General features: G+C 45.0%; 1 protein-coding gene across 5 annotated transcripts; it reads right to left on the bottom strand.

The window, feature by feature from the left end:
* Positions 1–660: 660 nt before the first annotated feature.
* Positions 661–24,577, bottom strand: LOC135414230 (cystine/glutamate transporter-like). Of its 5 annotated transcripts, none has more exons than XM_064654747.1 (16): positions 24,405–24,574; positions 23,722–23,880; positions 19,897–20,057; positions 17,149–17,330; positions 15,027–15,286; positions 12,909–13,035; positions 12,037–12,152; positions 11,230–11,355; positions 8,731–8,830; positions 8,606–8,650; positions 8,297–8,420; positions 7,907–8,010; positions 5,892–5,988; positions 4,934–5,083; positions 2,453–2,627; positions 661–1,839 (listed from the first exon to the last, which is right to left on the bottom strand). In XM_064654747.1, the coding sequence occupies exons 5-16, from the start codon at positions 15,217–15,219 to the stop codon at positions 1,775–1,777; spliced, it is 1,422 nt and encodes a 473-aa protein (XP_064510817.1). In that variant the 5' UTR covers positions 15,220–15,286; positions 17,149–17,330; positions 19,897–20,057; positions 23,722–23,880; positions 24,405–24,574; the 3' UTR covers positions 661–1,774. The 5 variants fall into 5 exon arrangements, 4 of the variants coding, with proteins under 4 accessions (XP_064510817.1, XP_064510816.1, XP_064510818.1 ...); XM_064654746.1 differs by having other exon boundaries at positions 15,027–15,288; positions 17,226–17,330; XR_010430630.1 differs by lacking the exon at positions 7,907–8,010 and having other exon boundaries at positions 15,027–17,330; positions 24,405–24,577.
* Between the last annotated feature and the right edge of the window lie 538 nt (positions 24,578–25,115).

Raw genomic sequence — 25,115 nt, 5'->3', positions numbered from 1 at the left:
CAGCAGCTCTGTTGCAGTTTCAAACTGCTCCAAGGTTTGATGTGGGAGTACTGGTGCTACGGCATGGGCGCGCTGTGCTCACAGGGGTCTTGCAGCATGGGACCAGGCTGACAGCACCTCATGCTTCTACCTCAAGCTGTGGAAAATCCCCCAATTCAGCACCTAAGCAGGTGGACTCGGGAAATGTTGGGGTGACCAGGCTCACCTGGTTCTGCAAGGTCTTCTGCAGGTTGGTTCTCTGGCCACTCACACAGGGTCCTGTCCATGGGCTGCTGTGGAAAGGTGTGCCAAGGGGTTCAGCTTCAGCAAAGCCTGGCATGAGGAGGGACCAACTCTTGTCTGGGTTCCTGGAAACATTTCTAGATCTCATTTGAAACCACGCTAGCATTTAAAGCCAGTATCTTCTCCTGTAGGTTTTCTCAATAGTTTTCTCAATAAGGCTGGATTTCCTGTTGGATGATGTCCAGCAGCTTGTAAATTAAATTGGAGGGGGGGAAGTGGGGAAATGAGCCCTACCAACCACACTGCTGCTGTCCCAGCTTAATTCAGCACAGGAACAGGAAGCAGTCATAACAAGAATAACTCTCAATTGCTTTGAAAAAAAAAACACCCACCTTACTTAGTTCCAAAATTTTACAAGTTTCAGTAGATGACATCGGATTTGTAAATGGTACTTTGTTTTTATTGTAAGTACATAAATGCTGGATACAAAAGATTAAAAATGCTCCGTGTTCTGCTGTTGCTCTCTCCAGCAATCATCAGAGGAGTCCCAGCATGCTACTTCCCACCTTTTAGGAAACGATTAACAATTATGTGATTGGAAATAGCTAATTGCTGTTTTATCTGGACATAACGTTGCCACATTAATAATGTAAACCAAAGTAATCCGATAATGGAAACCTCCCCTATGCCATTAGTTCAAATGAGCATTTACATACTGAATCAGCAAGTCATTCACTGGAGAGCAGTGGGGCTGGGAAGTTGAGGAAGGGATCAGGATCTATTCTTTCGTATTCCAGTTGATATTCAGCTGGTTTTGTTCAATGTGTTTGTACATTTTAAAATGTCATTTCAGAAAAATAAAATTCAAAGTTGAAAGATGATTTCAAAGCTAAAAAAACTTATTCTGCTTATAGAATAATCAAAGTAAAACATTCTGACCTTACTTCGTTAACATTTGAATTTTAAATGGTTTTAAAATATCTTATTAACCTGAATCTCTACTTTCTAGTGAATGAAGTTTTATTCCCCTGCCTCCTCCTTTCCAATTCATCTGCCTTTTCTCTAATCTGCTCTCCCCACCCCTCTCCCTTCATAATGCTTGCCCACAGCACAGATAATATAGCACTTCAGTTTGAAACCTGCATTTGGCTTCCATGTATTGGATTCTATGTACTGCAACATGCTCCCTTCCTCTATTTGCCAAGTTAGGAAAATAAAATATTGTGTGCGTATACACACACAGTTTTACTCAGGACCAGGCTAGGCTGCAAAATTAGGATCTTGATTTCAAAGACACTGTAGGCAAAGCAAGCTCATTTCAGAGAGCTAGTTTTTTTCTTCTGAAAAAAGAAAAGGGCAGAAGCAGATGTGATACGTGCATCCCAATCCCAATTGGCAAGCTTGGGAACACTTGCAGCAAAGTTTTGGCCCAGGTTCATCCTCATTTGCAGTCACTAAAAGAATAAAAGCATGGCCTGTTTTTGGAAGGATCAAAGGTGTCAGAAATGGAGTAAGTAGATTTTATTTTCTCCTGTGAGTTCTGACAGTTTTCTCAATAAGTCTTGATTTCTTGTTGGACAACTTTCAGCAGTAACTGTAGTTTGTGTGTAAGATAATCTGAAAGGGTGGGAAAAAAAGGAAGGAAGCTTAGTCCAGAGGAAATCCTGATATATGGCTGAAAATAAGAGCTACATGCAAAGGAAAGCTGTACTAAACACTGCATGGAGCGGACATGTATTTCATTTACATGCCCACATCTGTGCCTTAACCATCCTGGTTTCTTCCCCAAGCAGACAGACCTCAGGCAGCACTGTCTTCTCCTACCAGTCCTCCCCCCAGCCTTTCAGCAATTATATTTGTTAATAACAAGGGGTTAAAGTGTCCGCCTGTCAGTGTGTCCATCCTAACTTTTGGTCTTGGTGCTCGGTCTCAGACAAATTTGACCCAGAGCTGGTGATCTCAAAGGTACAATAAAGTTTAGTAGGAACCAGGGCTGGGGGGTGAAAGCGACCTTCTCAGTTCCCCGTGTTGGCAGACCTCAGCCCTGTCTTTGTTAAAACAAATTTGGCTGTGGAGGCTGTGCCTTGGGAAAGCTGCTTAAGGGGTGCCAGGGGTCATGATTTAGGTTTCATGAGGTCTGTTATGGAACAATTTGCATTAGAGATGAGCCCTGGGAACAAACCAGTATCTTGAGTGTGTTTAGGTCCACAATACTCAAATGCATACTTACAAAACAGGTTACGGCAACGGTCTGACATCTGCCTATGAATTAGGACATAGTAGACTGGAAAACCACTTAAAACCGCGGTGCATCCGATGCTAATGCTCACAGGGTCTGAGTAGAAAGACATAGCCACTGTGAAGAGGCAGATGATGGTAAAAGAGACAGGAACGAACAGGGGAACCTGGGGAAAAGAGTGCAGAAGACTGTCAGGCAAAACTGATGGCTGTAGCAAATCAGACTCCATACATGCCAGCACACACTGTATTTACTTCTCCATCTAAAGAAGAGGAGAAGAAGCATCTATTTGTCCTGCACTTTACTTCTGTACAATCAGATTGCAAACAATTGTATCAGATTCAGAGACCAGTGTGCCCTGTGAGGTGCATGCCTCCTATATTCATGTGCATCAAAATATAAACTTCACTTACAATTGGAAAGCAAGCAAGCAGAGAAGTCACCTATGCACCATTGCTCTCTAAATGCCCTGCTCCTGTGCATGCCCATATACCTACTTGTCACCTAGGGCAACTGCTGGTGGAAAATCTGAAGCCAAGGATAGAAGTAACACTTTGAATCAAACTGTTCTTTAGTTATAAAACTCACTACTTGTTTTGACGTGCCTTCAGCTTGCCTAAGACTTATAGTGACTAAAACAGACTAGCCAGACTCCCTCTCTCTATGGTGCCTCTACCAAGAACATGAGCTTCAGCAACACCCTGATGGAAGATGAAAGCAGCAGTCAGCACTTTAGCCATACCCTGCTGGATGAGCCAATTCATCTGGGTTATTTAGAGAGTAAATCAGAAGACTGCAATAAATAAGAAAACTGTGAAACACCTTCTCCATCTCTGGATCCAGACTGAGGCAAGTAACTCCTTGCCATGGGTGATGGAATGAAGGAGCTGCTGTTCTCATCAAGGGTGACAATCTCTCTTCCAGTAATAAAGATCCTATTTGGGATGCTCACCATGCCAAGCTGGAAGAGATCAGTTGGTCTAGATATTGCAGACATCCAGCCATCAACCTTATGTGCTCCTGCTGTCTTTCCAGCCAGAGCATCCCCTGCCAGCCTCTCCTACGGGTACACACTCATGCTGCTCATCTGCTTGAGAGGCGAGTGAGAGAACTTCCCCCTCCTCTTACCGGTGTTTTCTCACCATTTTCAACTCAAAATGCTATAGGGAGAATAAATACCAGCACAGTCGCACGTGTGTCCTGTTTCGTTCTCCTCAGGCCCGCGGCAGGAGCCGGCCTGAGTCCGGCCACTAGAGCGCAGCATGTGCCCGCGCCACCTGCGCGCAGCTCTTCCTCTTGCAGAGGACTGCGCTGGGGGCTTCAAGTGCTTGTAAAACTGGGGAGAGAAGGGGCGGAAAACAACCCGACTGACCAAAAGGCCAGTATTTCCCTCCCTTGCTTAACCAGCGTTTAGGAGCTGTTAAAATTCTGAATCTCTGTCTAAAGCAAAACAGGGCAAAATCTCAGCAACTGAAATGATCAGCAGTGCCACCCACTAATAAACCTCCCCTGAGAAGCTTGGTTTGAAAGAAAAAGCAAAAACTTATTTAAAGTCTGGTTCTGGAGGCATGCATGAGTGCAGCCAGACAACAAACTAGGAAGCTTCAAACACACCGTCTGACAGCAAAGAGCACGAAGAAAAATTACCCCAAACTTTCCATCAGGATGCACATAGCTCAAGGAGGAGCTCTGGGAGCCACAGGAAGTGTTTCTGTCCCCCAAGGTTCTTGCTGACCAGCTGCCCACTGCCAGTGGCCTTTGAAGTCTCTTCTCCTCCCCAGGCCTGGCTGGAGGCACCATGCAGGCGTCACCAGAGACAGGAACAAACTGTGCCTGCCTCAAGCACCACCCTGGCCAAGTGCCTTCTACACATTATCCAGCAGTGGGAAAGGTGCCCCAAGCGCAAGAAAGCTGCTCCAGCTGACATGAGGAAGATCCCAGCACCCAGCAGCTTAAGAAGGGCCACCAGAGGGACCACTGCTTTATACTAGACAGTATTTCTATGCCAGCAGATGCTTCCTCTCGAGTCAGGTTTGCTCCCAGGACCCCTCTGGCCACTCTTTTTACCCCAAGCCCGATACTCTCCTGTTTCTCAGCTAGAGCTGAGAATTACCTACCACTGAAATAAAACCCAGGCAAGGGTCCCTCCTTGTAGCCCACAAGAGATGAGTGTGGGAACTGCTTTCTGTACATCTCCCAGTTCCTAGCCTGAAACTTTGTCCCCAGGAGCAAGTGTTCTTCTAACAGATGCAGCTAGTGTCACCACATAGAACCAGCTTTATAGGATTTATCACATCAGGCTGTTTGGGTACATCAACCAATTTCAGGAGCTCTCCACATGCCTTTACTGAGCATCAGGGATTGAGATCCCTCAGAGCCTAAATGCAACTATGACCATGTAATGCTCTAATTACCAGCAAACAAAAGAGAGACTTGACAAGCCTGCACATTCCAGCCTGCCATGTGCATTACCTTGAATGGGCTGTGCAGCTCCGGGTGACGGTGGCGATGGACAATGAGCCCCAGGGTGGCTAATCCTATGAAGAGCCATCGGGAAAAGCTGAAGAAGTTCATTAGATGGTAGATATCTCCAACACACACCATGGCAGTGACCAAAGGGAACTGAGCAGTGTGAAGATGAAACACAGTCATTAAAGCCTTGTCATGGTCCTCAGACTAGAAAGGGTAATATGGGTCACCTCCTGAAGCCCCCCTGCAGCCCCAGGGAGCTACTTCACAGGCCCAACATTTCAGAGGTCAGAGAGCTTTACAAACGTGTCACAGACTGAAGGCAAAAGGCCAAAACACAGTCTTCTGTTGTGCTACAGAAAGGAGCAATCCTTTCAAGATCAGCAAGATCTTTGATGCCTTATGTCCAAGGCAGGGCAATTAAAATAAGCAAGATCCAAAGGCCTGCCAGTACACAGGCTACCTACAAAGACACTTGCTAAGTTTTCAGCAGGTCAGCCAAGCTGACTAAGAGGTACTGCAGCAGTTAGGATGTAGCTGGACCATTGCCATAAAAAAACCAACCAACCAAACAAACCAAAAAGGAAACAATCTCTGCAAATGTTCATTCCCAGCATTTCCACCGCATCCGGGAATTTTCATTTTCCAAAAAGCCAAAGCTTATTGGTGCTTTCACAGGACAATAACAAGCAGCAACCGTGGTAGGTGGTAGGGACATCACTTAAAAAAGGTGTCCAAGGTTATAAGGCAGGGACTTAAAGTAGTGTATTTGTATACTGATGGCACTGTTGGCTCAAGGGGATGTAATACTTTGCAGCCAATTCCTGTATCATGCCTTTTTTATTTTTCAGAGGCTGAATTAATGTCTCAACAATCTTTAAAACTCCTCAGCTTGTCCAGTCTTTGCAGGAAAGCCAAGAATGCAAGAACAGAGCATGTTCACACAGCCAGATCTCCTTACCATTAACATGACAGCAGGAAGGGGTGTATGCCTTCGAATGTGGATCATGGAGAAGAGAGGAGGCCACTGTCCTTCCCTGGAAGCCACAAACAGAGTCCTAGGAAAAGACAGGGAGCCCTATGCATTAGCATCCTACATCTAGACTAGAAATTAAATCAGTCACTGAACCAACCTGAGGCCACAAGGCACCCACTTACTAACCCAGCCTAGGTCTCCTAGTCAAGGCCACAGTTCTGCCTTTAGCTGCACTTTCAGAGAATCATAGAATGGTCTGAGTTGGAAGAGACCTTAAAAATCATCTAGTTTCAACCCCCTTGTCATGGGCAGGGACACCTGCCACTAGACCAGGTTGCTCAGAGCTCCACTTCAGGGGCATTTGGAAGAAAAACCCAGTGTTAAGTTTCCATAGCTCTCCCACAACCAGTTAGTTCAACACAGAGCACAGCCCACCATCAGGACCGCTGGCAGCATCCCCTTGGGTGGCTCATTAGCAGAGACCTTTGCACAAGTCCAAATTGACCACGAATGAGTTCAGGCTGGAAACAGGAGCAAGAAAGTCTCACCATCAGAAAAGGGGTTAGTCTTTTCAGAGTAAAGGAAGTGGAGGGATCACAACTTTCATTCCTTTATAAGAGAAGCTGTTGAGTTTATGAAAGGGGATTGTCGGTCTTGACGCCTATATTTATATATATAAAATGTATATTAAAAAAATGAAGTGCAATTTCCTCAAATAATAGAGGATTTTCAATCCTCAGGTCAGCTGTTGGAAAATATATATTTTGTCATACTGCCAAGAGGCCAGCTATACACAAGACCAGCTACAAAATGAGAGCATAGAGCTCCTTGCCTCCATGCCTCCTTTGACTCATGAAAGGGCAATTAGCAGGGAGAAGGCAATTGCATCCAATTTTATAAATTTAATATCCACAAGCAAACCATGCCAGAGCATCAGCTGGGCTGGAGCAGGGCCCAAAGCAGCTGGGGCATGAGTGTACAACTGGTTTTATTGCTGTCTCTGTGGCTTTGCAGGGGTGTGGCTGGCAGGCAGCCAGGGAGGCCCCATGGATGTTTATATGGACTTTCTGCAGTGATTATGTTAATGACGCCAGGATGGGGGAGAGAAAGGCGATAGGGGACACGAAGAACATTTGCGCTGTCTGGAGACTTCTCATCCTCAAAAACCACTATCTAGAGGACTAACAGGGAGGATTCTCCACACCTGTATTTAATACAGGACTTCAGGCTAGTGGATCAAATATCTCATTATCTTTCATGCTACGAAACATTTCTTTCATTTCAACTGATTTTTCCTTTTGCAATCAAAGCTATGAAACAGAACCTGCTCCAGAGAGTTCTCTCAGTTCCTCAGGACCAGTACAACTTACTTCTCTGTGAGCTCTGTCCTCCTCTCCAGCCTCAAGGCTCCAAAAAGGACACAGAGTGTGGTAGACAGTGAAGCTGGAAAGTTAATTTTTCCATGGAACAAAGTGTTTCTTACTGCTACAACAAGACTTCTTGAACATCAACTATTGTTTTAGGAATAGCCCATCCTGATAACATTTCACTGACCTCAAAGTCCTCAAGGGAGAGTTTGCCTTTGGCCAGAGATCCTCACAACAGAGGGACCCTGTGCCCTGCAGAAGTGCAGCTGGGTGAACCCAGTGAAAGAAGAGCCAGGTCTCACCAAGCAGCTGCCAATGTCAACAAAGCTTCTAGTTCAACAGAAACGTTGACATTTCACTTTAAACTGGGGATTTAAACTGAAGGGTGGGGGGAGAAGATAAAAATCTTTGTGACCAGACCTAGCCAGCAAAGTCCAGGCCTGGCCACAAATAGAAAGAACAGAATCTTAGCCAATAGGGACCATCATGCAGTTGACAACGTGAGAGTCAAAGCCTTATTTTTCCCACAGAAGTGTCTAAAATGCCATTATGTGTATGGAGAGTTGCACAGGTTGCTGGTGCTTCCCTCTGATTCAGTAAGCCAAAGGAATAATAAATTTGTAGGGATGTGACCTTGAAAATGTGAAGATTCCTCCATTCATGGTTCCAAAGCAGGACAGTGCGACAAGGACAGGGACCACAGAGATCAGGCTTTTGAAGGCTCGCTGCACAAAGCTCTGGAGGAAGAGCAAGCCTGACTTTAGGAACATGTGGTGATCTCTAGGAGACATCAGGTTCAAAAGAGAAAAAACTCTACTCCTAAATCTCGCTTTTTCTACTATCATCTGCAGGCTATTTTTCCTTATCTTTTAGACAAGACTAGAAGAAGTTACTGTTGCCCAGTAATCCAGAGAAATTACAAAGCAACAAAATACTTTATAGGAAAACTATCTCTGAAAGTCTTGCCACGATCACAGCATAAGCTGACCATGCTGAAGAGATAAGAATAGTGGAAAAACTCACCACAGCCACAGCAGGAGAAGCCAGAACATCTTGTGTTCCCAGGACTGTGTAATAGGAGACGTTGGTGAGCATGTACCCCACAATTACCGTGATCACAGAGATGATGACAGCCAGGGGGATATTTCTACAAGAAAGAGGAAGACAGACACACAAAGAACACGCTGCTATCTCTTGTTATGCACGGTATTACTGCAGACTGTCACTGGCATTGGTTAGGTGACCCCACAAACTAATTCCTCCCATGCTGCATTTGGCAAAGCGTGATATCCCAGAAGCTGGTAACCTAAGACAACTTTTTCCCAGCCTTACCGTTCAGGCCTGACCAACTCTTCGCGCACAAAGCTGGCCTGAAACCTGGGAAGAAACAGGGAGTCAGTCTGAATCATGCTGAGGGCACCTGTTTGCTGCTCATGAAGCGCCCCCATTCCACCTACCAGCCTGAATATGCGAACATGCCTGCGTAAAAAGCCAGGGGGAGCGTATCCAAAACCAATGACTCTCTGTCAAAAGCATCCTGGAAGTTTTCGGTGTGGCCTGCAGAGGAGATAAACAATGGACATGGAGTAGGGAAATGTCACAGAGAGCCTTCCTTCCCTGTGGGATAACATCCCTTGTACCTCTCATCCAGACCTGGGAGTATTGTTTGTGACTTCCTTGGAGCCAGATATTCAGATTTCTTTCATTGCTTTAATTTGCAGTGCTGTTGCTGACACATTTACTTCCCCACAGTGACAGAAAAAAATCTATCCCTTGTCCAGCTACAGGAGACATTTCAGGAAGGGCAACAGTGACAGATGGTTGTTTCCAACAGAGCCTGCCATGGGAACAGGAGATTGTGGAGAGGAGAAGACTCACGTAGTCCTGTCCTTCCTCCAGGCCCAAAATTAATTTTCTGGGTTGACCCCCATTTTCCCTCTCCAGCCCCCTAAGGAGCTGGACACACACTCCTCTTTGATGTGGTGCAGCCAGCGAGGCGGCAAACTCGGTTCTCACTGTGCTCCCTCCTGTTCCCGCTGCCGGAGCACTGACCCCAGCCCTGCACTGGCCAGAGCATGGGAACTCGGGTGGAGGAGGGAACAGGAGCAGGGACTGCCAGTCTGGCCCCCTGTCCAGGCAGGTTCCCTGCCCACCACCCCTGCTTGCCCACACGAGAAGGACACAGACAGAAAAACAAATAGATTTAAAAAGCAGAGGTGGCTCAGATAGAAAACCTGTTTTTCCAACTCCCCCAATTTTCCTACAAGTTCTGTGCTTGAAATAACAAAACAAAACATAACAAAAAAAACCCCCAAAGTCAGGATTTTCTCTAACTCAAAAAAAAAAACAAACTTAGAGAAACATCTAATGGCCTCTCATTCAAACATAGTTAAAAGTAGTTCCATTTCCAACATTTTCAAATCTGGTTGGCTGAAGGTATGGTTTTATGTCTATATTCAGTTTTCCATATTAAAGTCTCTTTAAAAGTAAGAGGCGTGGAGCTTTTCTAGTTGGACTTCACCAGGAAAGGGATGCAATGGCATGGAGCATCTGGAGAAAGTTAGGCCTCTTCTATGGAGGTGCTTCTGCAAGAAGTTCAGAGATGAAATTTGGACATTTTGGTTTGAAATGCTGGCCCAGCAAGTCTCTAAAATAAACCTGAGCCAAAGAGAAGATAATGGCAGAGGAAAAGACAAAAGTGCAACCAAAAAAAAAAAAAAAGGGCAGAACAAAGCAGGGGAATCAGGCAAACTGGTTTAAAAGGATAAAACTGATTTTTAAGCACAAAAGAAATGAAGTCAAAGTAAAAATAGATTTGAAAAACCTAACCCAAAATGTAGGAGTTGGCCTGTTGGGATACACTTTTTATGTTCTAAAATGATGGCTGATAAGTCATGGTGCATAAAACAGATTTATTGTCTCCAATGCATTGTCCCTTGTGAGTCACATTAAATACAACCTGTCATACTGGGGTCTCTTAGTGAATTCTCCCTCCAGATGTCACCAGCACTTATCCTCCCCACTGGAGGATCGATGCCAGGGCTCCAGATTGTCGTTTGAAGGCATTCCTAACAATAATGGCTTGGGATTTCTAGCTGCAGGGCAGTCCTTCAGTTCAGAAGTGCTGCCAGCCTGGGAAGGGGAGGGGGGGATGGATCTTTGCATGTTCAAAGGAGCCAACTCCAGACATCAGAAAGAAACATGAACATGGAGCCCACTGCCTGTGGTGTTTTCTCTGCAGAGGAAAGTAATAGCATGAAGGGAGGGAGCAAGGAGCAAGCTTCCTCCCTTGAGTGGGAATGACTCGGGTTTTTCTATAAACTGAGGCTTGGATGAAAGCCAATACTCTTGTATCATTCCCAGAAGATACTACTAGTAGGGTATTTTAGCCCCCACTCTGAATGTGAGCATGCAAGCCTGCAGGATTCCTTTGTAAGTTCCCTTAATTACTGCCCATCTGGAGGAAAAAAACATTAGCCACAGAAAGGTTAGAGATGCCATGACCAGGGTTCAGCTGAGGGCTGGTAACTCATTGCACAGTTGTGCTCAGGTCACCATGGGATGCTGTCACACACCCTTAATGTCCTTCAAATTTGTGCTTTGGAAAGATTTTGAGCCATGCTGGGAACAGGCAAGTCTGACTCCAAAGAAAGACCATCTGCAGAGCAAGGTGCCTGTATGACCCCAGGTAGGATCACACAGCCTAAGGCACTAAGGCCCACTTAGTTTTGGAGAAAGCACCACCTAGCCAGGTGCATCAGCCCAGTGCTATGATGTAGCTTAGTGACAACTACGCTGGTCTCAGGTTATCTCCCAAATAATTCACATCCAGCACATGGACAGAGAAAGCTCCTGCCAGCTAAATGAACACCACACTTGTCACTTGGGATTGATAAAAGCTGTGACAGGTGGGCACATCGAGCACCCTCCCTCATCCATGCAGCAGCAACACCTACCCTGGGCCAGCAGCATCATCCCTGGCACGATGATGAGTGCAAGAGCCAGGAGTTTAACAACGGAGAGAGCCGTCTGCAGCCGGGCACTCCAGGTGACACTCCAGGAATTGAGGGTGAGGACCATGTCTGGAGAGAAGACCACACTGCTACAGCTGTAGCCCATGTTTGACACGCACAGGAAAAATTACAAAGGCATTCCCTGCTCTAGGGATGCCAGGGACAAGACTGCATCTTTATGCAGGATGCTCAGGGTGAGAGATGTCAGAAAACATCACAGGTGTGGCCCAGTGTACAGCATTTGAAGGTTATGCTCCTAAAAGAGACCAGGATCCTGGTTCCTGCCAGGTCATCCACACCTGTCTGAGGGAAAGGTGCAAGAGTGCCGGGACATCTCAGTAGATGCACTGCACAGCATTGCCTGTGCCAGCACACAGCAATCCACAGCAGGCAGGACAGTGTCACAGGTTGGATGCACCAGGCAAGGAGTCCAAAATCATGAGCCTTACACCCTCTATCCAGGTGGCATTTGCACAGCTATACATGAAGAGTTTCTGCTCCCATACCTGGCAAAATCTCCCTGACTTAGGGCTCCAGCTGCTCAACAGGGAGGCCCATTCCTCTTCTTGGAGAATACAGTGACCCAAAACCATCAACCACCTTGAATCAGAAAGTTTTGTGTAGCCGAGGAGGTAAAACAGGAGCCAGATCCCACCATTATTTCAGAGGATATTCAGAGGCACCTTAAGTGCCCCTGGTCTGGGGCAGAGAGGCTCCAGAACTGACAGTCCCATAAATGTTAGTACTTACAGTACCCCATGAGAGACACAAGCTTCACTGCAGGGACAGGGGCTGCACAGGGGGCAAAGAACGGCTCCAGCATGTACCGTCCAAACGCCAAGGCAACCACAGCACTGTTGGCAGGCCTGAAGAGGGGTCAGAGTGGGGGAGGGAACTGAGCACAAACTGGTCTGAGGACAGTCGAAAAATGGCATGAGGTAAAACTGCACAAAACTTGGGAAGGGGTGCAAGTTTCCCCACCTGGCTTAATCTTGCTCACTCATGCAGATGGTGAGTTCCCAGAGTCTTTTTCATAGTTTTTTTCCTCAGTAAATGGGTTAAAAACCACATGCTGCAAAAAGATTAATTCCCAACTTGAAAGCAAAAGCTGAGATTAATCATACTGAGCAACGTGGTGTGGTTCATATGTCCTGCTTCATCTCAGCTTACATGAAGGACACAGGTTATTGAGAAGTGAGGACTTCCTTTTTACTCTTAAAAAAGAAGCCATTCGTAATGTTCTAAATTATTTCACTTGGGGCTAAGCCAGAAAGTTGTCTCCACTTTCTGAATCTGGAGAAACCAAAAAAGTTTCACAATGAAAACAGAAGATCTGAAATAAATCTGGCATCTATTGTCAGTCTCTGAAAAATACCATGGCTCTTGGGGGAAACCAGCTGCCAGGGGAGAAGAGAGATATTCTTCAAGTACAAAACATATTGAATGTGTGTAACTGTTTACTCATTATGCCTTCTTCTTTTTATCACTGAAAAATCTTTAAAAATTGTTCAACTTGTTTCTACTCTTTCCTTTACAAACTGCCTGGACTGTTACCTGGCATCATAACTTTTTGGTTTCTAAATTGTCACTGCATCCAGGAAAAGACAAAGAAAATCTCTTACCTGATAGCAAAAAACTCTGCCCACAGGAATAAGAAGCTTGGTAGAGGCCCTAGCGTCTCCAAAATGTAGATATAATGTCCTCCAGACTTGGTGATTCTTGTTCCAAGCTCTGCATAACACAAGGCACCTGGAAAAGTTCAGGTAAAAGTGTCCCGAGTAAATCATCCCATGGATTTTCCCTTTTCTGTGTGACTTTTCAGGGATTGAATGAATACATTTAAAGTTAGTAGTAAATTAGAGGAAGAAGTACAAATCTTACAAATCTTAAACCCCGCCTATGTTGGATTTGCTCATCAAAAGAAATCCTAAAACACTTTTCTCATTGAGCATGACTCTACTTGCAGTGGAACTGAGCACCATTGGATGTGACCCTGTGAAGTAAGAGCATCTCTAGCTGTGCTGTCCACTTCTTCAGCCAGCTCAGGTGGCTGTGGAAGGAAAGTGCAGAGGAACCCGGTGGTGATATGGTCATGCCCTTAAGTCCTTTGGCAATCATGCCATATTCAGGTCATGCCAATGGTGGCAACCTCAATTTTTCTTGCCTCTCTGTTGGGAAATCTGTGCAGAATCCCTGTTCAAAGCGTAGAATGTAGGCAGACAGCTCATCTCATTTTTTCCAGTGGGTCCCTTTACATGCTCTAAGCATGCATTTAAGTGCTCTGCTGAACTCATGCAATGGGACTTGCAATGCCCCGCTTGAAAGAAAAAAAATCATGAAAGAAAAAAAATCATGAAAGAAAAAAAATCATAAAAGAAAGCAAGTCAGCCTTTTTAACATACTGCAAAAAGGTGTCAGAGAAATGACCAGGGGAGGTCATCAAGCTGATAAAAGGGAAGAAAAAAACCAACAAATTCAGCTACAAAATACGATAGCTTCATAAAGAGGCTCCCAAGGCCCTTCCAGCAGAGTCTATCAAGGGATGCAGGGGAGAGAGAAACCTTTACAAGTGCAGAACTTGGGCTACATGATTAGCACACACATTATCATTTACTGCTCTGCTTGGTTAAAAGAAACACCATGCTCACATTATATCATAAGATTTTCTTCAGGCAAAAGTGTATCAATCACCAAACAACCACACATAAGCTGCAATGTGAAATATTGGTACACATACACTAAGAGCAAGAACCACTCTTGTTGTCATACTAACAATTGAATGTCTCGATTTCTAAACTTGCATGTACATGTCACGGTGTCAAAGTGGTTTTTTCACATGGAGTATTTCCCCTTTCTTGTTTCTTTTTTCTAAGTTACAACAGAAGAAGAATGTTAAAGTCACCCTCTGTAATAAGCATCAGATTTCTCTCTTGGGCTGAGATCTTGCAGTTGTCCTAATAGCACCTTTAGAGAGTTTCTGAGATGGTGATTTTATGCAGTTAATGAAAGAAACTAAAAGCCATGTGTTTTATCCATTTTAACTTTATGAATTGTATTATTTCAGAAGAACTAAAATGAAACTGTTATCAAAAAGACAACCCTTTGTGAGAAAAGACTAGTATTAAATGCCAGAAAACAAGCCAAGGGTAATGCACAGAAAGTGGGGCTGAACTGATCTGCTCCATCTCCTGCTCCATGGCAGCATCAGACATACCCACACCATTTCTGACAGACACCCAGACACCCACCCCCAGCTGCTGGATACTCTGCAGTTCCCCGGGCACTCTGCTCTAGAGCTTTGCTATTCTCTCCAACAGAAAGGGGATCCCACATGGCATATTGAGACTGTCCCTTCTTGCCCTTTTCACAGCGCCTATGAGAAGTACAGCACAGCCTTTCCATTCTCTTTTAGGTGCCTACATCTCCCTTCCACCTTATAGAAGGAGTCCCCTCATTGTCCTCCAGACTGAGACTCCATCTGCAGTCACCGTCACTCCTCTGCCCTGGACTCAAACATGAATTGATATTCACAGATGGTAGGTGCTGGAATTTTGTCAGTCACCCCAGGGGAATCATTTGAACTAACGACCACCCCCTGGCTTGTTAAACCTTTGTTTCTCTTGCAGTAGAAACCAAGTATTTTGAGTTTGTTCATCTTCCAGCTTTTTATACATGAAAATGTGCAGGCTCTCCTCACCTCCCAGGTGCTTAAGCAAAGGCTGACAAAGCTCACCACTCACCAAACATTGAGAGGAGCCCACAGGCAAACCAGACAACCAGGGAGAAACCCACAGTGCCAGTGTTTTTCAGTACTCCTTTTGGGGAGATAAAGATGCCACTGCCAACCATGCTGCCGATGAGGAGCGAGAAAGCCCTCAGCAAAGTTATCTTTTGCCTCAGAAAGATGGCCTCTTCTTTCTTGTCCTTCCCCATTCTTCTAATCACAGAGGAAGGTCATGCATTCAGAAGCTACAGTCTCCCAAGTGTCCTCAAGGCTCACCTGTAAGACAAGGAGTTAGGGATTCGAGGATCTTCTTTTCTGGACAAGATTTTTTTTCAGAAACCTGTCAAGATCTGTTGAATCTGTTCTCCTCAACTGCAGGATGCACCAAACAAACACAAGTGCACAGAACACAACTGGTATCATCTCTCACATCAGTACAGCTCCCAAGAGGCACTTTAAGTGTTTTCTTCCTCTTCTGTCAAGCAGCACAGAGCATTACATGTTGCATACCACATTTCAGGATATGATTTGCAAATTTGACTTTGATACCCAGACTGGAACTGGTCAGGTTTGGGTTAATTTAATGGAACCTAATTTGGGGGTACATTGATTTCAGCTTGCTGGCAGAAAACAGATTTAAAGTTGCAAACCTAACAATTAAGACCTTGAGGATCTCTGAGGTTAAAAAACATTAAGCTGCGTTAATTGGTGTGCACAGATGATTTAACATTTTTTGCTTTCTATCCACCCTTCCTGAATAAACAAGCCTTGTTTTTTCTCACTAGAGTTTCACTTTATCAGTGTTTCTTAATATGGTGTCAAGCCTTTTTGCTCTCAAAGTATTGAAGAGTCAGAAGTAAGTACTGTTTACAATTGCAAAACAGAGTATAGTCATTACTATCAGACATGTCATTTCTTCCATTAATATAAAAACATTCTTGGTAACAGAAGCAGTGAAGTTTTTCCTAGAAAAGAGGGAACTTCAGAGACTTCAGGGATCATATGAGTTGATCCAGATCTAGTTTGCTCCCAACGCAGCAACCTCCCACTTCCCTGCCTCGTCTGTCCCCTGTCTCTCAGTCCTAGGCTGCCACCTTCACCAAGGAACTAACCTTTTGCTCAGGTAGGTAAGGTGAATTCAGATCAGTTACTGCAGTCCAATTTGCTGCAGCAAACCTGTCTGTAGTTTTTGTAACAGCAAGGCAGATACTTTACACTGCTAATTATCCCCAGTAGAGCAGGCAAGGCAAGTAGTAGATAATCCCCACACATCCCCACCAATACTCAAGACACACAGCTTCAGTGCTTTTTTTTTTCATTATTCTAATGCAGTAAATTGCAAATATATATAAATTATATATATATATATTTGCCACAGCTGCATGTCTGTATACTATTGTGAAGTTACACCATACATTAGACCCTATTTTATGGCTTTATTGAATTATTTAATAATTGCAGTGGTGTGTCTGTGAGGAGATATTGGTCACCTATAGAAGCAAATTTAAGCAGCCAGAAAGTGCTTTCTTGATAGTCTGTATTTTCTACCTATAGATATAAAAGTCCCCTTAACTTTGAGGGGGACAATTCTTGTTACCAGTCACCCACGACACTTATTTGCATGCCCTGTGTAAACTCAGTATAACCAAGGGCTTTTCTCCCCCATCCCCAGGTATTTTCCCACCTGGAGTCCAGCAGGAGGAAGTGGGGGTTATCACTTTCTCTGCACACATATGTCCAGCACATGCAGAAAGCCCTCTCTCCTGCCAGCAGCATGAGCTGGTTTCTCTGAGATCATGCCAAGCCTGCACACGCATCTTCCCAATCAAACCAGCCAAGTTTAGTTATTAAACCCCTAATGAGTCCCAGAGGACTCCTTAAGGCTCAGATGGGTCACATCAGCCTCATCTGGTCCCACAGAGCTGCTCCTTAGAGTCCCAAAATCTCACAGGGCTGCTGGAGACAGTGGCTCTGGAGGAGCAGGGAAAGACCCCTGGGAGCTTCCCAACCCCTCAGCTGCAGTTCCCTCAGACACCAATTAATTATCTTAACGTGAAATACCAATATCATCTGGTATTTCTCAGCTGAAGTGAGAACCACACAGCATTCATTTGCAGGGGTGAAACACAGAGGCTCACCGAATTGAAACTGAAGAGAGATGCTGTGCACAGCTGTGCCTAAAACACTGTTCTGAGATAATTAAAAGGGCACTTATCTGTTTGGCTGGGCTTTAAACCAAGCAGGTGCATTTACAATCCATCAGACTCCCATTTCTTGCTGGGATCCCGAAGCAGCAAAAGACAGCGTCTCTTTGCAGGCTCTGAAATTACACAGAAACAGAAGGGGAGGAACAAAAAAAAGGAGAGATCAAATCAAATTTGCTGACCAGGTTAATGATCCAAAGTAAACATCAAACTCCGTACTTCTGTCCTCGTGGGTTTTTTGTTTTGGTTTATTTTGTTGTGTTTTTTTTTTAAATACCGCTGCCATGCAAAAGTATTTGGAGATAAAACAGTCCAATCCAGTAAATCTGAGAAACATGAAATCTATCAGGATTTGTTCCAGAAGCTGTTGAAGGAGGAGGAAAAAAGAGGTAAAAGGAAAAATAATATAAAAAGTAATTGAAAGGTATTGAATAACACTTCAAAGAGTCACCTAGCAGAGCCTACCGCCTGGAGAGACCATTCCTGCCTGCTCTGCTTTCCAGCTACAGTCCAACACCAGGCACATTAAAATGCAGAGATGTTAATCCTTGTGGCAATGCTTAAGAATATTCACAATGTGCTTGGCACAAAGGAAACAGGCAAAGCTGCTTTTTGTTCACCCCTTTGACTTAAAATACAGGTTCAAATCATTCTTGTCCCAATATGGGGCACCTTTGCATGAGACAGATCATCAGTCAGCAGGGCTGGAGAAAAACCTTGCTCAGACCTATTTCACAACTTACCACACATAGTGGATCTTTACTCCCTTGTTCTTCATTTATACTGACTTTATTGTTGGTTTGGTTTTTTTAGCTGTTAATCTTACCTCACAGGCACCGCAGCATGGATGGAGATGGAGAAGACAGGCATAAAGAGAAAATCATGTCTGTTATTTGTCTAGAAGCCCCAGCTGAGAGCAGGACCCACTGTGGTCAGCACAGAGGCAGAGTAGATGTTACTCTGCTGAAAAGCTAGTGAGATAAACAAGCAAGTTGGAAAAAGCAGAGGAGGGAGACAGCATCATTCTCAGCTGGGGAGCTGAGACCTAGAGCAACCAGTGACCTTCCTCCTCCTATCACACAGGAAGTGGGTGGCATCCCTGGGAAACAGACTGTACCTCCAGAATTCCACTTCAGTGACCTATCCCCCCAAAAAACACCCCAGCTACTAGGGAATACTCCTAACTATTTACAGCTGTTTTCTTTGTGTGGGCCTCAATCAATACCACACAGCCAAGAACAGGTTAACCCCTTCCTTTTCACACTGCAAAAGATGCAGGCGTTAAGCAGTTCCTCACAGTCCCACTGTTTATTTTTTTTGTGTGCCAAAAATGTCACTCCAATTCAATGTCCACCACAAGGCACAGGATCTAACTAAATAAAATCAGCAGTGAATGGAAGCTTTTTTATTCATGCATGAAAGTAGCATAAATAAGCTTTAATGAGGCTGGTGGTGGTCTGTTCTGGGAACTCAATCAGAAAATCTATTTAGGAGACCTGAGAGATGTTTGTTTACAGACCAATATGAACACAAGAGACACACTGAAAGGACAAGACATGCAGCTCTACTTCTTTTCAGCTTTCTACAGCTGGTTTGCCACCCTGGATAAGAAACTGAAAGGGACAGTAGTTAATAAATCAGACTCAGGCTCACAGCCCCAGATGTAGTAATAAATCCATGCAGTTGCCTTAGATGTAAATGTAAAAATAATTTCCATTGGCTTCTCTTTCTATAGAGTTTCACAAATATAGTCTTGTGAGTTGTCTACCAAAAGACTACTATTTCCTAACATATCTGCCTTAATGATATTTTTTTTTGCCTTGACTGCAAAATGGCTCTTGGCTCAGGTCACACCATATTTATCATCTCATTTAGGCATTTCCAGTTGTCCTTCAGACAAGGGTGACTTTTTCAGGAGAGGAGGCTGATGATATGGTGAGTCTGGACCTCTTGATGATATGAGGATGACCTTTTAATTGAGAACCTAAAAAGTGTTGAATCCACACTTTACCTCTTCAGCTAGAAATTAGACTAAACCAAGTCTGGTTTTCAAGCAGCTAAATTGCTGTTGCTTTCAGAGTTCCTTCCTACCAGGATTTATATTCTACAGCAAGTTTAAAGTTCTTCATTATGACCAGTCTGCCAAAGCAGACACTTCAAAAGAAGATGTTTTAATAAGAATTTATCAATAATATTATTATTATTAAATATTATAAATAATATTCCGTTTCAGTCTCACAGAATGTACAGATCATATAATGTCATCTCCCTTTTCTAAGCATTCAAGTATAATTCTCCATTCATCTGCCACAAGGAACTTGTACTTCTATGTATCCAGAACTAATTTCCCATTAATTTTGTAGAGGAATATGGACCCTTTCATGAGCATTTCTTCCTCACATGTTGCCCGTGACACACAAAACACAAATATGGGAGAGATGCACAACTGATTAAAATAGACTCAAGTATTCTTCTACAACACTAACTATTAAAGACTATCAGAAAGGTATACCAGCATCCCTGTGAAATGAACTAACATTCGTAAGTTTTCCTTTCTTACAAGCAGAAGAGAATACCCAAGGCACTTGCCTCCCAGCCCATCAGACCCAAAGAAGCAATACTCAGGGGACCAGGCACTGGAACACAAAAATCCAAGGGGAAAAAAAAAAAAAGCCACTTAACAAGATGCTGTCTCACGTAGTGGTGCTTCCTGAGGCCAACATCTTGGCTCTACAGTATGTCTTGTGGGGCACAATGCAGGGAACTGCCCTTAGAGGTTTGTTCTTTTGTGGACGGCTCTCCAAGTAGCAAGCTGTTTTCACTCTCCAGATCAGACCTCCTCCCTGGAACAAGACAATTTGTCCTATTTGAAACTGTTTTCTTAGCTGTGTAAGACAGAACACAAACAAAAATAAATCTAAACATTTCTAGCAGAAGACACCCAACAGAGAAGTTAATGCTGTAGCAAAGTACAGCCAAAATTTTCCCAAATGAGAATTCTTCTCAAGCACTTCAAATTAAAAAAAAAAAAAAAAGTCCCATAACAGAGAACCATACCCCCTCATTTCAACAGTTTGTGGCACTGCATGAGTGCTGAAGTCTAAGGGTTTATCTGCCTTTGATCTGGAGCTGGGCAGTGCCAATGTTCAACAGCTCTCAATCCTGCAGGGAAAATTCCTCCATGAACCAGGTCTTTGTTCTACCTCCTGCCTTGGCTGAGGGCTCTAAAAGACACTGCTTCCTAGCCACTGTTTGGTGACTTAGCAAAAACAAGTTTAACAGCTTCAAGTTATTGTGTGGGGAGCTGTTACTCATCCCTAGGACTGTGGAGTTGCTATGGTCGTAGTCTTTATCAAGGCCAGTATTCCCATCAGTGACAAGCCAATGACACCATCATCCAGAACCACCCTGTGCTTTAGAGTGGCAGAGTAATCACAAAGCCTCTCCATAAATATTCTCCAAGATCAAGACACATTTCCTGAATGGGGAAAAATGCCAAAATAGCCATGTTTATCACCAGCTTTCCTCACAAAGAGGTAATTGCCCAGTAATGCAAGCTATTTTATCTTGCTATGGAGTCAGCTCTCTCCAGGTGAAACTCTTTCTGGAGTCAGAGGAAACTCTTCTCTGCTTCTACTATTGTCAGATGGTGGGCCCCATCAATGGGGGCTCCTGATCTACCCCTGCTCTAACCATCTGGAATGGAATCCTCTGAGAACTAACTGCAGTAATAAGACTCCTCTTTCCATGTTGCCTCATATATTACACTAGTTTTCCCCTTAATCTCACTGCAGTGCTGTTGATTTATCACCCCAAGTCTCCAGCTCCCTTCAGACTCAACCACAGTGCCTGGGTTTGCTCCTTCTCTTCCCACCTTTAGGGAATTCAAAAGAAAATTTAAACACTTAAAACCAACAACCCTTTACACCTGCATCAGCCACTCACTTTGACTGCTGCTCACTGCCTAATCCATAGTTAATCCTTCACGTTTTATGCTAAATCACCCACTCCGGCACCTGACTTGCACACAGCCCAAACTCTGCCTTCATCATACCTCAGGGTGGGGGGACTTTCTCCTTTTGGCCTTTCTGCTCAGCTGTTACTCATTTATTAAAATATAAGTCAAATATAAAATTACGCTGGAAGGAACATATTTCCTTGTTAACCCTTTTTGGCTCTTACCCAGAATTTGTCAGGCTATGGGGATTTACATTTTACTGTGCAAAGTTTCAGATTAATTGCTCACCATTCCCCGTGCCTCTGATGGAAGGAAAAGGAACAAGAAGGGTTTTCTCTGACCAGAACCACTACCTCATCCCCCATGAGACAACACAGGAACACACGTCCTGGTCTGTCCTGGGTAGCAGGGAGCAGCGACTTAGACAGCAAACCCTCTGGTCAGAAAGAAAATGGGTCTTATGCTCAGCCCTGCCAGCACATTCAGGGCATCTCTAGCCCAGATGAGGGTATGGACTGTGCTGGCAGCTGCCAGACAAGGGTCTTGGTGGGTGACAGGAGTGGGAGGAGGTTTTGTTAAGGATGGCAGTTAATGAGAGGAGGGGGAAGAGGGGAGGGGTGTGCATGCTCCATGGTGGGAGCAGCTTGGGCAGAGCTCTAACCCCTTGCCTGAAAGGAACATCTGCAATTGTGCACAGAAATCCCACACATCATTATATCTCCTGGTTTAGAAGAGGTGAGGGAATGAACATCTGTCACTGGAGTCCCCATGCCCTTGCAGCTACAGCCCATTTTACCTGCAGCAGAATCTGAAGTGCAAAGACAGAGAAGGAACACAGACTGAAGGGCCATTAGAGTCCTGATCACAAGGAGGAATCTTTGTAGAGCTTGCTACAAAGTGGCATTTGGCACCATATCATCTCAGGAATGAGTACACAGCCCCTGCCAGCTTCCCAGAGCCAGAAGGATGGCACCAGAAACTAACCAAACACTTAATTCACTTGTTTTTTCAGGTAACATACAGGCCACCCCCTATTTTCACTTGTATTTAACGAGAATCAGATTCTAGGAACAAGAGTGTCAACAGAACCAGATCAACATGCTCACTGGAAAGGTTAAGTCAACACAAGGGCATGTTTATTCAATTTTAATGTAAGTACAGCCACAGAAGTATCTGCTGGAAAGGACTTCTGGGTGTCTCTGGTCTTGTCTCCCATAAGAAGCAGGACTGTTGCCAATACTAGCTGAGATGATCCATGGCTTTGCCTAGCCAAATCTCAAAACCCTTTGAGGTCAGAGAGTCTCTGTCCTCTCCGGGTAACCTGTTCCAGTGCTGCACCACCCTCCCAGGGAGAAGCTTCTCCCAACGGCCACCCTGAACATCCCTATCACTTCTTGTGGCTGTCATCAACAGCCATATCATCTACTACTCTGGAGGCCTTCAGGAGCTCAACCTCACGTGTCCCTGCACAGACCACCTCATACTGGTCTTCGGTGACGGTCCTTGCCACCCCTCCCTCTCCTGCAAACAGGGCTCCACCAGCCCCCAGAGACTCACTTCTTTTCGGGTTTCCCTAAAGTCCGTGGACTCAACACAGCTGCAGCTGTGATGGCTTAAGCACAGAGAGCTACAGGCAAGTGAAAGGCACCAAGTGGATGTTCCCTTCCAATCTGGAGGCCCCAGTATGCGCTCTAGCATGCCTGTGATATCCCCCGAGCCCCACACCCAAATGACCTCCAGCCTTGGGAGCTCTATTTTTGGCTCTTTTTTTTTTCTCTCTCTCCTTTTTCCATCCTGGACTTTGAACCTCCCTATGATCTTGTCCGCATGATTGCATCATTCATGGCAGGTAAGGTTAGCATGAATAGAAGGAAGAACAAACAGCACTTCACACAGCACGCCGGCAGCTGGGAGAACCTGCAGCCAGCAGAGGTTACAGACCCCAGTCAGCTCTAATAAAGACCTGCATCATTGGAAGGGCAGGAAGTACAATTGTGATTATTCATGTTGAAACAGAGGTCACCGCGTCTCCTGCTACAGAGGCAAATCTGAGCACTGTGGGGTATCTCAGGAGGAGGTTTCCTTTGTGCACAACACTGAGCTCTGGGCCAGGGCAGCTCACCAAGGCTCTACTGCAGGCCATACAAAGGAAGAAACACCATGTGTTTTCCTTGTCACTGTGGCTCAGCACAGATGCAGAATATGTGTGGAGAGAGGAAGGATTTACTGTTACAGGATTGGGCCACAGCCATACGAGGCACCGGGATTTGGGCTCACTCTGGCCAGTACCAAGGAGTCACCATCCTTAATACGGAAAATCTGAATTCAGCTCCTCTCCTGGATGCCATAAAACAATACCAGCCAGAATATCCCTACCCCTGGCCTCTTCACACAGCTCCATCTTGGGAGTACTTGCTGCACCTGCACTAGCAGTTCAAACCTCTGCTGTTTCTGTCCCCAGCTGACTTGCCATGTAAGACAAGAGTGGGACGACTGTTCAGGGCAGCTACTGCTTACCAGATAGGAGAGGGAACAAGGAGACTGTTTACCTGAGGAAGATCACTGCTCTGGCAGGGGCTGTGGCACTATCAGCAATGCTGGCTGCCATGCGGGATCCTCTCTGGGGCATCAGTGGTTTTTGAGGTGCCTCATGTGAGTGAGAACATGGCAGAATTCAGGACATCTGTACAAATTCCAGACTGATGTTGCTGCTCAAATGTAATTATGAAAAATAATTACAGCTAAGGAGAAAGAAAATAAACTGGCATGCTGTGATTGATGTAAGCATGTAACAGCCTCCACGTGTCACTGGGACCAGCACAATCTCCATCAGCTGAGGTGCTGCTTCCAGAAACAGAAAAAACACTTCCAAGGGGAGCAACTGCACAGCTGGGTCCAAGCCCTTGTTCCCTGTCACAGTGCTGGTGAACCATGTGGGTCTCCCCTGCCACACAAAGATGGGTTTTCAGGGACACAGGGCCTCTGGCCACAGATTGGGCTTCTGTGCTTGTCAAAGCTTGGGACTGAAGCATGATCAGCTGGAATGAGTTAACTAGATGTCAGGAATACTCCTCAGTCCTGTTCAGAATTGGACCTCTGGGCCACCAAGAGTCCTTACTTTTAACCAGCAGTGATGCTGAGCATCCCCAGACCTCACCACCACCACCACAAGGAGCTGCCAGCCCCTGCCAACCCACCTTCCACCCCAGCATGGCCCCTGCTTACAGCTGACCTGGCCCACTGGTGCTGAGCCTTGGAGAGACACAGAGACAAACCAAGAGCGAGGTGATGGTCATTGTTGCTCACTGGATTCATCCACCATGGCCAAGGTTGTCAAACAATCACCCTCTCCTTTCCCAGTGTCTCTTTGGCTACCATCTGACAGGCATCCTAACAAAAGTTTAATGCAAAAAGCCGAGAAAAAGTTACCATTCCAGAGCAAACATCCAGATCAAAGCCCCAGATCAATGGGTCATATATACATTGTGCAACCGTACTGACATGCAAAACACATCTTGCTGTACTTTCATAAAGAACATCCAGAAAGAAGATGCAACATATCCTGCAGATCATCAGTGAGAAGACAGTAGGAGCAGCATTAAGAGATTAGCCCAGATGCATTTAACTGGTTCTACTTAACACATGACTCCTCAGCAGCAGGTACAGAGGATATGAGACCATTAAGTTCTGGCAATTCCTTTAACTATCTCAACCCTCCCCAGCCACCTACTGCTGTTTTAGATGAAGGAAAGAGTTTATTGTGTTCTTTTCCCCTCTTCCTCCCCTATATTCTTTCTGGTTTATCCTGAGAAATGTAATTTTAAAAGGTGCCAGCAGAATGCTACACATGTGTGTAGCTGACAGAGAAGCAAGCAGTAATTTCAGCCCCGAGACACAGGAAAGCCAACAAGAGTCTGTCCACAGGTTTCAACAGGCTTCAGGT

This window comes from Pseudopipra pipra, chromosome 5, assembly GCF_036250125.1.
Source record: "Pseudopipra pipra isolate bDixPip1 chromosome 5, bDixPip1.hap1, whole genome shotgun sequence".
Taxonomy (NCBI): Eukaryota; Metazoa; Chordata; class Aves; order Passeriformes; family Pipridae; genus Pseudopipra; species Pseudopipra pipra.
Note: the sequence above shows the minus strand (reverse complement) of the source record. Positions and strands in the feature narration are given on the sequence as shown.

Bases quoted from the DNA above. Each gene is read 5' to 3' on its own strand.
- LOC135414230 (XM_064654747.1), bottom strand. From the start codon at position 15,219: ATGGGGAAGGACAAGAAAGAAGAGGCCATCTTTCTGAGGCAAAAGATA. The intron at 8,831-11,229 runs GTAGGTGTTGCT...TCTCCTCTGCAG, and splicing joins GATGATGCTGCTGGCCCAGG to GCCACACCGAAAACTTCCAG. The intron at 1,840-2,452 runs GTAAGTATGCAT...CCACCCTTTCAG, and splicing joins CCGTTGCCGTAACCTGTTTT to ATTATCTTACACACAAACTA.